Source organism: Elephas maximus, chromosome 5 (genome assembly GCF_024166365.1).
Source record: "Elephas maximus indicus isolate mEleMax1 chromosome 5, mEleMax1 primary haplotype, whole genome shotgun sequence".
Classification (NCBI taxonomy): domain Eukaryota; kingdom Metazoa; phylum Chordata; class Mammalia; order Proboscidea; family Elephantidae; genus Elephas; species Elephas maximus.
Window position 1 is genome coordinate 50212612 of NC_064823.1, and position 15180 is coordinate 50227791.

Consider the following 15180-nt stretch of genomic DNA (forward strand, 5'->3'; position numbering starts at 1 on the left):
ATACCTGTGTGGTGAGGTGTGGCTAAAAGCCAGGGACCTCACCAAGAGGCATCTCTGCATGTGTGGAGAGGAGGCTGCTGAAGAGCTTAAGCCTTTGGACTTGACATGCTATGGTTTATTTGAATCAGAGGTTCCTCATCTTAAATTGCTGCTGCCAAGCTGTTCAAAATTATGCTTCTTTGACTCTTAAAAGTGAATCCTCCTCAGCTCTCATTACGGTTGGCTCAGGAGGGAATACAGAAACGTATTGTTAAATATATCACATCAGTGTTGCAGACCCACCCTACACTAGACTCTGCACATGGTAAATCTTACTGAACAGTTCAGAAAATCAGACTCCTGACTTTATATGTAATCAAGCTCAAGCTGTATATGTTAACCGATCTAAGTGAATCCAAAACCAGATATTTGCCTTAAATATTATTTATGATGACCCAGGAATTTTACAGATGCAGCTAATCGATGAAGGGCTAGCTGAAAGTCTTTACTATGTGAACTACTGTGGGCTGATAAACCTCTAAGTGACATGTTTTTTCATCTATACAAATGAAGTGCAGTGGTCAAGAGCTTGGCTGCTAGGCAAAAGGTCAGCCATCCGAATCTACCAGTCGCTTCCTGGAAACCCTATGAAGCAGTTCTACTCTGTCCTATAGGGTTGCTATGAGTCAGAATTGACTCGACAGCAATGGGTTAGACTCCTCAAGGTCTACTCCACTTCTAACATTTTATGGCTTATAAAACAAACAAGTATAATTACGCAGATTTTTATTCAAAGAATAGAACAAGGACGATTCTTTGAATGAACCTCATCATCATATTCAGGGAACTTTCATTGTCTTTCCTGAAGACTCAAACTATAACTACTTTAAAATGATGCCAACCAATTTGTGGTAATGTTATTAGTTTATAATTGTACAGTCACTTAACCAGCGTTTTCTTTCAAATTCACCCTTTGGTAAAAAGAACAATATGTTAACATACTTAAAGGAATAGCCTCACCCTTCATTTTTTTTTATTGTGGGACTGACTACTTCAACTGAACAGTGCTAGATCATTAGGTCATCAGGTCCCCCTTGCATCCAGTGCTTGCTGGTGGGGGTTTCCTACCTTATATACTCATACAGCTGTGAAGCCCCAGCAGACATGAAGATTCTGTTGGCAGCTCTGATCTCATGGACCAATGTAAAATTTTTGCCCTCCTTAGCATTACATAAGGGAGCTCTAGTGGTGCAGCGCTTAAGTGCTTGGCTGCTAACCAAAAGGTCAGTGGTTCGAACCTGACAGCTGCTCCTCAGGAGAAAGATGTGGCAGTCTGTGTCTGTAAAGATTTACAGCCTTCGAAACCCTATGGGGCAGTTCTAACTCTGTCTTACAGGGTCGCTATCGGTCGACATCGACTCAAAGGCAGTGAGTTTGGTTTTGGCTAGCATTATAGCTAATAAAGTCTTACAGAACAGTATCTGATTGGTCCAGATGCCCTGAACTATTTTAAGTCTCCAGGAAGCATGTAGAACTTCCATGTATTCTTCAAGGACCTGATGATTTCCAAAGAGGATGAACACTAAAGCATATTTCTGGAATGACTAAGGCCTGAAATAGATTTCCTAGTTGAGAAAATTCCCTCAAGTCACACATGGGTTTGCAGTGTATGGTCAACTCAAAAGTTGGCACCTAAAACAACTCTGGCATATAGTTCCTCAGAAGACTCCAAACCTAATTATCAGGGAAGCCTTCTGAGGTGATATTAGTCATTTAGGGGCAATTCCTCCTCAGCTTTGCCTTTGGCAAAATGCAAATTAAAAAATAAGCTAAAAATTCAGCTCTACATCTTTTGTAGGCAGTGGCTGTCAGCTGATTTTTATTAATTAAATGACATTTCTAAAAGTGTGAAAAGCAACAGCAGGTACAACATTTAGCCTCCAGAATTGGCTAACCATAAAGATACAGATTTACCTGACTGCTAACCAATTTGAACACCACTTCAGTTTTTAAACAGTATTAGATAATTAACACTGAATAATATGCAACAGAACTGGATTCTAAAGATTAGTAATCTGTGCTATGACTCATCTCTGTCAGAGCTGGGGAAAGTCTGTGGTAAAGGCCCAGAAGAAAAAAGAACATTTCTTTAACCTTTATTAAAAATAAATTAATAAAGTAATTCATTTTCTTTAAATGCAAAATTCATTTGGAGCAGTTGGAAAAATACATTCACGTATATTTGCATATCTTATTGGTTCAATATCAAATAGACTACAAGCAAAAAGCATGCCTTAACAGTTGGCTTACAGTTTGAAAAACAATAGATATTATTCATGGATGCATGAGTATCTTAAGTTCTACGCAAAGGAATTTTTAACCTGAAGATGAAAATTCCTAACTTATTTTCAAGAAGATCAAATGTCTTCAAATGCTTGGTCTGGATGTGTTTCTGATTCTAGATTTCTGAGATTAAAGGTATGCCAATCCGCAGCCATTCATTTCAGTAACTCCATTTGCTTAAAATGAGTCATCAACCTCAAAGGCAAGGCTACATCCATCCGGTCAGAAAGTCTGACTTAAATACAACCTTCTTAACTTTCACTGGAGTCAGACATCAAAATAACATTAATTTGGTAAACAAACACATTGTTTTGCTCACATGAGCTTTTACACATCCAGTACAGTGAATTAAATTCTGAATTTTAGAACTATATTGATTCTTCAGGTAAATCATAAATATTATTTTTTCCTTATGACTATTGAGCCCTTGATAAGAAAATACATTTTAAAATTCTTTTTCCAGTGTTATAACCCAAAACCCATTGCTGTCAAGTTGATGCCAACTCATAGCGACCCTATTTCCAGTGTTACGCTTATGAAAATGGATATTTGGAAAACACACTTAGTCTGGTATGCAGACAAATAAATTTTAGTTGGTTTCTCAGTTTCATGGATTACCCAGATCTTACAGGCTAGAAAATTTTCCAGGATGCCAAACTATTGGAATTTTAGATGATAAACTTCCAATGGGAGGGTCTTTGGGAGAACTGGTGACCTCATGTGAGAAATCACTGCTGTGGAACTAACTGGACATGGAAGTAAAGCAAAGTCATACTGGCAGCCTGTGGAGTCAGGGTGTGCCACCCCTAAATCAACCAGAACAATGCCCCAAAGTTTCATGTGGCTTTCCTGTCCCCATTAATTTCCTTTCATATAATTTTGACCTTATAAGGATAGTCTGTCTGGTCAGACAAGATTATGTATATCCTTTAAACGCTGACCAAATCCAAACACATATATAATAATACCATAATTCTAGTAACCACAATGTATGATTTCATTTCAGTTCTTGACCTATTTAGCATTTGTTAAAATGTCACACAATACAAAACTCTTATGCTCACCTGAGCTATAAAAAAACAAAAACAACACTTAGGAAAGGTATTAGGTAATTGTTATGGATTTAACTGCGTACTCCCAAAGTATGTGTTGAAATCCTAACCCCCATACCTGTGGATGTAATCTCATTTGGGAATAGGCGTAGCTTTGTTATGTTAATGAGGTCAGGTGAGTTGTGAGGTGTGTCCTAAACCTAATCACTTATGATATAAAAAGAGATCAGACACAGTAAGCAAGCACAAATGGGGAAAAGACAGACGCCACATGGAAACTGCCAAGGAACAGAAGAACGTTGGGGCTAGAGAAGCTGAGACAGGGATTTCTCCCCAGAGCAGACAGAGAAAAAAAAAAGCCTTCCCCTAGAGCTGGTGCCTGGAACTCAGACTTCTTGCCTCCTCCTGAACTGTGAGAAAATAAATGTCTGTTCTTTAAAGCCACAATTTGTGGCATTTCTGTACAGCACTAGGAAACTAAGACAGTAATGTAACTGCAAGAGGCAGGTCTAGGTATCCTCAACTTCACACAAGTGTGGTAAACACATCTATTCAGAGATTTCCTGATTTTGTCCTGATTTTGTGGGGGACAATACCATTACTTCCATCCTCTAACAACTGAAATTGCCTTTAGGCAGATATTAAAGATTCTCTTTCCTCTTCCTTCAAAGCACTGGTCCCATCCAACTTTGAATAAATACTTATCCACAGAGTTGGAGCATGGTGAGGAGGCTACCTCAATTCCTAGCTATCCTCTGTGGAATCTAGTGGTAGGAGTTAGAGCTTGATAAAACAAAAAGCTCCTCTTCTGACTTCAAAAAGGCCAAGTCTAAAACTCAGACCAGACAGAACGGAACTCAACTGTCATTCTAGTACTTGACCTACCTCTTACTGCTACTTTTAGTACTTTAGGTTACATGTTCTGAAGACAGAAGCTTTTTAGAAAGGCCAAAGCTACTAAAAGGAAGAAGGCACATGGACATGACTGATGAATGTGGCTCAGTATACGTGAACTGCATGTATGTGTATTTTTTTACAAATGAAAATGAATGGAGATAATCTATGCCTTTCCTGGGAGTGGCTGGTTAGCTAAACTGGTAGTGACAGCAAGATACCGAGGCTCTATAAGTAACCAGAGATTTACGGAACCATATACTGAGACTGGAGACAGTGTGAAGAATGACAAACAGAAGAGTAAGGAGGAGGAATAAAGTTGTTACGTAATTTGGCAGGTTGTTGTGCTTCTAGATAAGCTACTTCCTTAAAAAAATTCATTTACTTGAGATTTTAATATTAGACTTACTGATCTAACATTTAAATAAAAAGTTCCACCCCTTTAATCTTCTTACCTGTTTAGGTTGCTCTAATATTTGAAGGTACGGGCCATCTGCTAAAAACGAAAACAACAAACAGAAACAAAAAGAAACTGTGAGGCTTCTCAAATTCGGTAGAAAATATAAAGCAAGTAAAAAACTGAAATTATGTTTCTAAATAGAGGTTTCAATTCAACTTTCCAGCTAAAATTCCGCAAGGACATAATTTCTCTTTCTCTTTTAGCATATTAAATTTACCCTTATGTTAACAATAGTTCTATACCTTTAGAGAGCCACCATGTACAAATGTTTGTTGAATGGTGATGGCACATTGCCCAACCCAACAAAAGGTGTGATGGTAGGCAAGAATTAATATGGTCTAACTAATTTTTTTTTTTTTTTAACTAACTAAATGACACAAATACTAATTAAAAGCACCAAACACTTTTGGGCACTATGACATTTTCTTTTGCCTTCTCATTATTAGACACTGATTTCCATCCCCGAATGCCTTCTCAAAGAGAATGTAATTAACGTGAATTCAGAAGGGACTGAACTAACACCTGCACGTGTGCAATACACAGATATTGATCTTGGGCTACCTGCTTTTTCTTACACTAAGCTTTCAGTTCCTTTCACTTACCTGAATCCATAACTACTGCCTTCATTCCTTAATTGCTGAGCTTGTCCTCTCCCCTCCCTGACACCTACTTAAATGTGGTTTATCAGGCATGGTAGAGTCTTCTTACTAATCCACACTTTAGACACTTACATGAAACTTTTAAATACTGTGTTCTCATATAAGCTCTGTCCTAAAACAGCACAAGCATTTTTATAAAATCCTGAAAATAACAATTTAATTGAAGTTAGACACATGCTGATTAATTGTAAAAACGTAATGAAAAATAGAAGCTAAATCCGTATCTCAGCTCTATCTGACTTTGAAAATTCAAAGAAAATCAGAACCTCTGAGAGCATCAATACAAATTTGATGAATATGAGAAAGTCCCTAAACTCCCCAGCTAGTTTTTATGTCAACAGTATAATAACCCACAGTTCTGAAATATATAAAGGCGTATGGTGTTTCTGACTTGTCTGAATGCAAATTAAGGTGTTTGGTACTAAAAAATTCTAGAATACCTCTGTGTCCATTTTAATCTCCACTGTCTCTCAGCTGGAGGCTTAAGATCTATTATTTAAATAAGTAAATTCATGAAGAAAAGACAAGCCAACAGGTTGAAATGAAAAGTAAATTATAACTTAAAAGAGAATTTATTTTTATCTTCCCAGTGTTATGATGAATCAAGATAAGGCCAGAGAACTGTAGGAAACAAATGTATAATTACTTCCTGTTATTCTTCATGAAATTCACAGGGAAGTCAGTTGAAAAATAGGGAGTAACTGGCCAATGTAGCATAATTTAGGTAGATTATCTTCTGTTGTCCGTACAAAATTCATTCCTGGAAACTTCAAACTACTTTTAGAAAAGAAACTGCAATTTAAAAATTATTTAAAAAATGGCTAAAATTAAATTTTTGATACGGAAGTAAAACCAAATTAGAAATAAAAATATTCTCACACAAATATACAATCTCATTCAGTAAAGTAGAGGGTCAGTGAAAAAGAGGAAGACCCCCAACAAGATGGATTGACACAGTGGCTCCAACAATGGGCTCAAACACAGCAAGGATTGTGAGGATGGCGCAGGACCAGGCATCATTTTCTTCTGTTACACAAAGGGTCACTATGTGTCAGAACTGACTCAATGGCACCTAACAAGAACAATATACAACCTAGGGAGCCCTGGTGGCGCAGTGGTTAAGTGCTAGACTGCTAATTGGGAGGTCAGCGGTTTGAACTTACCAGCCTCTCCAAGGGAGAGAAGGCCTGGTGATCCGTTCCTGTAAAGATAATAGCTTAGGAAACCCTATGGGGCAGTTCTACTCTGTCATACTGGGTCACTATGAGTAAAATCAACTCAACAACACACAACAACATACAGCCTATATGACAATATAACCCATCCAAACTCCACGGCCGTTAAGTTGATTCCGACTCACAGTGACCCTATAAAACAGAGTAGAACTTTCCCACAGAGTTTCCAAGGAGCGCCTGGCGGATTTGTACTGCTGACCTCTTGGTTAGCAGCCATACCACTTAACCACTACGCCACCAGGGTTTCCTATTCTTTCTATAATGTTAAATGTATATCAAGAGAATAGGCCTCTAAAAAAGCAACGTCTGGAAAAGAGGTCATGGAAAATGTGGAGAAGTGGGAGCATGTTTACAGTAAAGTGCCTTACTTCTTATTAACTCTCCTAAAAACATCTACAGTTTAGCTATTATTTTTGCTATAAGATTTAATTTCTTTTAAATATGTGAAATTCCAAGTTTGGGACTTTTATTAGTGAAACAGGACCGTTTTTCTCTCCCAGGGAACACACTTAAGAGCTAAAATCAAACAGAAAATTAGATTTGCTGTGCATATATTTGTTTTAAGGCCAATTTGCTGCGCCATGAAAGTAACATCCCACTGTGCAGAAAAATTCAAATTACAGCATAATATTAGAGACACAATAGTGTCCTAACCCATAAAGTTTTCATAAAGTAGTAGAACTACTAATGGTTTTATATTCTAAGAAATTTCAAAGGTAGAAAAAAAATCCATATGACATTACAAGTTAATATTGGTTTAGGTTACCTCTCTACTGTTCTAAAATGTGAATAATATTTTCATACACATTAGATAGTAAAGCTTAGGCTACTGCAACAGAAAGAACTGGCAACAAGGGAAAATATACTGATAAAAATAATCAGGTAATAACAACTGGCAAATAAGATTTTCAGGTAAAAAAAAATTTTTTTTTTCTAATATTGTAGCAAAATAATTTCTACAATGTGAAGCTCTGACAGCAGAGTATTTACTGAGATGGTTCTTTTGATAATCTATTTCTATGTCCATAAACTTGAAGAAATAAAAACATTAAGAAACATCTACCTAGGATCCTACTTGGCAGTCACAGGCATTAAATGGAAATACGTACATTTCCTTAGGGCAGAACCTGGTTCTTATAATTATATGTCATGGATTGAATTATGTCCCCCCCAAAATGTGTGTATCAACTTGGTTAGGCCATGATTCCCAGTATTGTGTGGTTGTCCTCCATTTTCTGATTGTAATTTTATGTTGAGAGGGTTAGGGTGGGATTGTAACACCACCCTAACTCAGGTCACCTCCCTGATCCAAAGTAAAGGGAGTTTCCCTGGGGTGTGGCCTGCACCACCCTTTATCTCTCAAGAGATAAAAGGAAAGGGAAGCAAGCACAGAGTAGGGGACCTCATACCACCAAGAAAGCAGCACTGGGAGCAGAGCATGTCCTTTGGGCCTGGGGTCCCTGTGCATGAGAAGTTCCTAGACAAGGGGAAGATTGAGGACAAGGACATTCCTTCAGAGCCGACAGAGAAAGAAAGCCTTCCCATGGAGCTGACGCTCCGAATTTAGACTTTTAGCCTACTAGACTGTGAGAAAATAAATTTCTCTTTGCTAAAGCAGCCATCCACTTGTGGTATTTCTGTTATAGCAGCACCAGAAAACTAAGACATTACAATAAGAAACTAAGAAAAATAATTTGGACCCCAGAAAAAATAAGTTCACAGGAAACACAAAAATTACTAAGACATTTACTTGTGTACAGGAAGGACATCTAGAGCTCAAATTGGACAGCACCTTACAAGATCTCAGGTATGGTAACCTAAAAAATATATATGTATAAATAAATTTTATATATATATATGTGTGTGTATATATATAAAAAAAATATAGTGGAGTAAATAGAGTCAGGCATCAGCAATACAACTTGTGCCACTGAAAATAAAAATACTGCAAATATATTTTTCCCTTCCATGAACTCCTAGAAATACTACAGATAAAAATAAGGAAAAGCATTCTGATCTTACAAAACAAAAAAAAAAAAGTAAGTGCCAGAGTAATAATAAAACCTGTTTCTATTAAGTCAATTCCGACTCATAGTGACCCTACAGGATAGAGCAGAACTGCCCCATAGGGTTTCCAAGGAGCGCTGGTGGATTTAAACTGCCAACCTTTTGGTCAGCAGCCGAGTTCTTAACCACTATGCCACCAAAAAAAAACCAAACCCAGTGCCGTAAAGTCGATTCTGACACAAAGCGACCCTACAGAGTAGAACTGCCCGATAGTTTCCAAGGAGAGCATGGCAGATTTGAACTGCTAACCCATTGGTTCGCAGCTGTAGCACTTAACCACTACGCCACCAGAGTTTCCACTATGCCACCAGGGCTCCAGAAAATGATAATGATACAAACTGGATAAAGCCTCCCGAGGTGGAACAAGCAAGTCAAGGTAAATAAAATAGCTGATGTCTCACTTCAGTGATTACAAAACTCCCTTCTTGGAACACACGTGAAGAGTGAAGACTGCCTCATGTGAGTCTGGGAGTTAAAGTGAACCTAAAGATAGTAAGATTGGGAGAAAAGGTAAATCCTTTCATTGCTAAAGAAAGATCAAGAGTTTAGCATCAGAGTAAGAAATTCCTTCTAAACTGCCTTGGCAGATATCAGCAATGAGTCATTCGATGGGTAAATGAGGAGAAACATTTTTGTGCAAATATTTTTCAAGAAAATATATTGAAAGATTTTTTTTTAAGCCATAAATTACCATTTCCTTTCTAAGTACATCACTGAATTTCTAAAAGAGAATATCTGTAAATTCTGAGTTAAAAAAGTAAAAACAAACAGGACAACAGGGATGAGGCATTTTCTTACCTGTTGGCAGTGGCACCTCTGGTTGAAATAATTCTGGATTAAATATCGTATGATTCAATTGTTCCAAGTGAAACATCTGTAAAGGAGAAAATTAAACTCTTTCAATCATTTTTTCCAACAGTGTATTAAAAATTTGAATTTGGAACACCTAAAACATAATTACAGGATTCAAAACTAAAGCCAAAAAAGGGAAAATATTTCAAATCAAGATCTTAAAAATACTTCCATAAGACCTAGTTTGGTTCTCATGTGTACTGAACTTTATATAGAGTTGGGCTATGTTTATATGACAAAGGGATTTGAGAAGAATAACCTAGCTATAAAGTCCACAGAGGCAAGGACCTGGTTTATTTTACTCATTAATTTATTTTCTGGGCCATGTATATGCTATCACAGAGTAGATACTTAATACGTGTTGAATGAAAGATGTGCAGCTTGTACTCTTTTACATTTGTAATGCTGTTTCAATTTCAAAGGCCCAGAAAATAAGCGTATGAACGTAATTCTAAAAGTCTATTTATTTCCTTCATGGCGGTAATTACACCCCCATACCCTAGCCACCTAACTTCAAGGCCTGAAATAAAAAGACAGCAGCCCTGGAATAATTTACAGGAAACTGAAAATATAATTTATAGTCCAAAGAACAGAGGATTTTTCCCACTTTTATTTCCTAGCACAACACAAAATGCCTGAGACTGAGTGGGTGTGGGAGGCTGAATAATGGCCCCACAAAGATGCCCATCACTAATCACCAGAACTATCTTATACAGCAAAAGGGGCTTTGCAGATGTGATTAAGTTAAGGAAGGGGAGATTATCCTGGATTATCCAGTGGGGCTTGATACAAGTACCAAGAGTCCTTCTAAGAGGGAAGCAGGAGGAGATGAGTGACTAGTAGGAGATGTGACAATGGAAGCAGGATGTTAGAGTGATGCAAGGAAGGGATCAAGAGCCAAGGAACGAGGTGGTCTCTAGAAGCTGAAAGAAGCAAGGAAACAGAAGCCTCCAGAAGGAATGCATCCAGTATTTTGAATTTAGACTTTCGACCTCCAGGACTGTGAGAGAATAAATCTGTGTTGCTTTAAGTCACTTAGGATGTGGTAAGTTATAACAGCAGCAAGGGTTCACTAATGCAGGGGGCACGGCATACATTTTGATGGAATTTAATTCTCTCTTGGTAACAGCCAGATAATTACTAATAATAATCTCAAGAACAAATTTTTCTTTCCACTTGGTCCATTTAAGACTGAATTCTTACGTCTGAAGCTGCTATTTGCTTGAGTCTAAAGAAGTCTTCTGTTTGAAGTCTGTGGACAGCACAGACACCAACGACACATCACTCTTTTATAATGTGCTAGTTATAAAGTGTGCTGGAATGAGTATTACAGCAAAACAAACAAAAAACAGTAGTACGATTTGTCTCCTTGTCTTTATTAATAAATTATTGGTGGTCTTGGGCACCTAAGAACCTAGTGAGCATAGTTAAATCAAAAGTAAAAAAAAAAAATGTTTAATTAGGAATACTTCAACTGAACTACTGGACATGAAGGCTAAAGACCATAGTCTCAGGAGTCAATTGGCAAAACGTAATTCATAAAGACAATGTTCTACATCCTAGGCTGGTGAGTAGTGTCTGGGCTCTTAAAAGCTTGCAAGCAGCCATCTAAGAAGCAACTACTGGTCTCTGTGCATGGAACAAAGGAGAACGAAGAAAACCAAAGCCTTAAGGAAGCAATTAGTAAAAAGGGCTAATGGCCCACAGGAACCACAGCCTCCTCTAATCTGAGACCAGAAGAACTAGATGGTACCCAGCTACCACTACCGACCACTCTGACCAGAATCACAATAGAAAGTCCTGGTTAGAATGGGTAAAAAATGTAAAACAAAACAAAACAAAAAAAACAGACTTACTGGTCTGGAAGAGACTGGTTGAACTCCCGAGAATGCTGCCCTACGACAACCTTCTAACTTGAAACTGAAGACACTCACAGTGGCCACCTTTCAGCCAAATAATAGACAGAGCTATAAAATAAACAGTAACACCCATGAAGAATGTGCTCCTTAGAACAATTAACTATACAAGACCAAAAGGGCAACATCTGCCCAAAACAAAAGATGGGAAAGCAGGGAGGGACAGGGAAACCGAACTAACATAAAAGCGGAACTCAGGAAGGCAATGCAGAGGGTGCCGACACGTTGCAGGGACTGCAACCAGTGTCAGGGAACAGCCGGTGTAAGAATCATTGATTGGAAAACTAATGTGCTATGTAAATCTTCACCTAAAGCACAATAAAATGTTCAAAAGAAAAAAAGAATATTTCAGATAGAATTGTGAGAGGTATAAATTTTCAACTAAAGAACAGGAAGTTTGCTTCACTGCAATGCTTAAGAGTAAAGCTCATTGATGCTATTCACTGTTTGCTGAAAAGAAAATACCAGGAATAAAAACACACAAAAAAGTTACTTTAAAAATGGCTCCACCTTATAGAGAATATTCATCAGTCTGGAAGCAGAAAAGATGACCTAGCAGAAAAATCTGCTTCCCTGTGGTCCGGCAGGAGGTTAAAATGACTGGTTAGAAGGCAAAAGCACTTATCTTAGGAGGACGGTAAGACATACACACTGCTTCAAAGAAGTGAGAGGCTGTGTTGTGCTGCACCTTGCATTGATTATCTTGTCAGGGATGGACAGCAAATTCCAGAATTCACTAAAACAGGAGATCTCACTGAGGAGAACATGTAAACTTTAGGAAATATAAACCATGAAGCTCAAGGCAGAGGGGGAAAAAAACTTTTCAAGGGCCTCTCCTCTCAAGAATGGAAATATCAGAACATGCCCCACCCCGTTGCTGATGATCACAAAAATGCCTACATAAGAAAAAACTTTCGAAATGAGTATTTTCAGCATGTTTTACTCTTGTGTGGCATAAAGGACCATCTCTTGCTGATAAGATTTCCTGTGTACAGACAGGAAAGCACGGTTTAAAACCAAGCAGAAATAACCCTCAAGCTGGTTAGAGTTTGCCTTTAATTGTCAGAGATAGCATATTAAAAGTGAAAGGTAAAACAAAGGTTTTTGATAATATGAATAGCCAAATGTCTTTCACGCTGTAATCAAAGAAAATGTTCCTAGATTTATCCTATGTCACCGTTTTTACAATAAAAGTAGAAAGAAGCATCTGAATATCAAAGGCAATGCATACGGATTCTTTCTAAATCATTTGGAATATAACCAAGAGTAATAAATGCTACATAAGTTTATTTTGTTTACAGAAGCCATACCAGATTCCTTAGAAAGGGTTTCGCTTTTGGTTTTATTTTCTGACTGATTCTTTGCATGGGTAAAATTGGGAAGTCCATTTTTTTCAGGTGGTTTGCTGCTAAAACTTAAATGTGAAATGACTACGAATATCAGACTGGGTATCTTGGTACCTATGTTCCCTCTCCCTGGAATGCTTCCATTCGTCCTTGTCTAGCCTAGCAAACTACATCTTCCAAAACTCAGCTTAAGCAGACCTGCTGGGGAAAGTCCTCCACAAGCCTGCTCCTCGCCCGGCAGGACCACATGATCCCTCTCAACATTTCTGTTCCACTTGATGCAGACCCCTACATTTATCACTATATGGAAATTACTTATGTCTCCGTCTCTCCTGTTAGAATGGCAGCTTCTTGAAAGCAGGACTTATGTATCACTTACTTTTGTACTTCCGCTTAGCCAATGTGCTGGCACAGCAATGCCTCAATAAATAGCTGGTGAATGAATAAACTTCAGTGTCTTAAATGCTTCTTAAAATTATTACATAAAAATTTTAATACTGCCATTGTAACTACGCTGTTTTGTCGGCAGCCATCAAGTTGCTTCCGACTCATGGTGACGCCATGTGTGCAGAGAACTGCTCCACAGGGTTTTCAAGGGGTATGATCTTTTGGAAACAGATAGCCAGGCCTGTCTTCTGAGATGCCTCTGGGTGAGCTCCAACTGCAAACCTTTTGGCTAGTAATGGAGCACTTAACCATCTGCACCACCCAGGGACTCTTAAAATTACCCTAGAGTCTGCAAATGACTTCTAAATGGCTCATAAACAAACACATGTATGTATGTGTGTGTGTGTATTTGTATTTCAATTTATAAACCAGGTGCCGTCTAGCCAACTCTGACTCATGGCAACCCCACGTGTGTCAGAGTAAAACTGTGCTCCAAAGGGTTTTCAAGGCTATGATCTTTAGAAACAGATCACCAGGCCTTCCTTCTGAAGTGCCTTTGGGTGGGTGTGAACCACCAACCTTCCAGTTAGTAGCCCAGTGCTTAACTGTTTGTGCCACCCAGGGACTCCTTTTACATTTATATATGTATATCTACAACTGGAGAAAGAGGTAGAAGCAAAATGTGAATAACCAAGAAATATGTGTGAAGATTTGCTGAACTATTCAACACTTCTGTAGGCTTGGAATTTTTCAAAATTAAAAGCTAGGAGAAAAAAAGAAAAAAGAACACTAGTGTCCCTTTACTCTGCTGGTACCTAACAATGAACAGGCTTAAGTTCACCCAGAGGTACCTTGGAAAAAAGGTCAGGTGATCTACTTCCAAAAAGTCAGCCATTGAAAACCCTATGGAGCACAGTTCTACTCTGACACATGTGAGGTCGCCATGAGTCAGAAATGACTCAATGGTAACTTTTTTTTGTAATGCTCCCAACGCACATTCATTATCCACTGAGTCTTTTCAACATCCCTGTGAGCAGGAGTCCCTGGGTAACATAAACAGTTAAGCATTCAGCTACTAACCCAAAATTGGAGGTTTGAATCCACTCAGCACTGCCTTGGAAGAAAGCCCTGGCAATTTACTCCTGAAAGGTCACGGCTATTGAAAATGCTATGTGCAGTTCTACTCTGAAACATATGAGGTTGTCATGAGGCGGAACTGACAGGATGGCAACTGGTTTTGTGTGTCGGGGGGAGGGGATTAGCATTCCCAGTCTGCAAATGAGAAAAAGTGAGGATGGGGCCAGGGAGGCAGGGAGGTAGGTGACTCTTTTAAGGTTGAAGAGCTGGTAAGTAGCAGTCAGTGCTTTTATAAAATCTTCAGATTCTATGTCCAAAGGTATTCTCACTACACCAGTCCGTCTCCCCATTAAGTGAACTGCAAATGTTTCAAGGAGCTATTGTTTGGTCAGCAGTATATATGAAGTTTATGCAACAATTTGTGTGATGGCAGGATTTAAGTTACTTCTTTTATATGCCATGTCCTCTCTAACCTCACATGGAGGGTCAGGGAACTGAACAAAATTTTAAATAAATTTTTACTAATTTTAGAGTTTTCCTGCTACCGAATCACTAATGTTGTCCCTGTATATATTTAAATATGAATACCAAAAAATCAAACCCACTGCTATTGAGTCAATTCTGACTCAAAGTGACACTACAGGACAAAGCAGTACTGCCCCATAGGGTTTCCAAGGCTGTAAATCTTTATGGAAGCAGAGTGCCATATCTTTCTCCCACAAAGTGCCTGGTGGGTTTGAACCACAACCTTTTTGGCTAGCAGCCAAGGGCTTTAACCACTGCACCACCAAGGCTCTTCAAATATAAATAGTTACATAAAATTATAAATGAGGTTATATTATTTAACTTACTTGTTCATGCCCTACCAAATATGGATCGTCTTCTGCCATTCTGGAGCTGCATATTAAAACAA

General features: G+C 38.3%; 1 protein-coding gene across 3 annotated transcripts in view; it reads right to left on the reverse strand.

The window, feature by feature from the left end:
* Positions 1–15180, reverse strand: part of NFKB1 (nuclear factor kappa B subunit 1) — a 137549-nt gene that overhangs the window by 94356 nt on the left and 28013 nt on the right. The window contains exons 2-4 of one of the 3 annotated variants that reach the window (XM_049885601.1): positions 15119–15164; positions 9488–9563; positions 4724–4761 (exon numbers count right to left, since the gene is read on the reverse strand). In XM_049885601.1, coding sequence (XP_049741558.1) covers positions 4724–4761; positions 9488–9563; positions 15119–15157 — 153 coding nt within the window. In that variant the 5' untranslated portion in view covers positions 15158–15164. Of the gene's footprint in view, positions 1–4723; positions 4765–9487; positions 9564–15118; positions 15165–15180 lie in introns of all 3 variants that reach the window. The other 2 variants (XM_049885600.1, XM_049885602.1) reach the window with 2 other exon arrangements.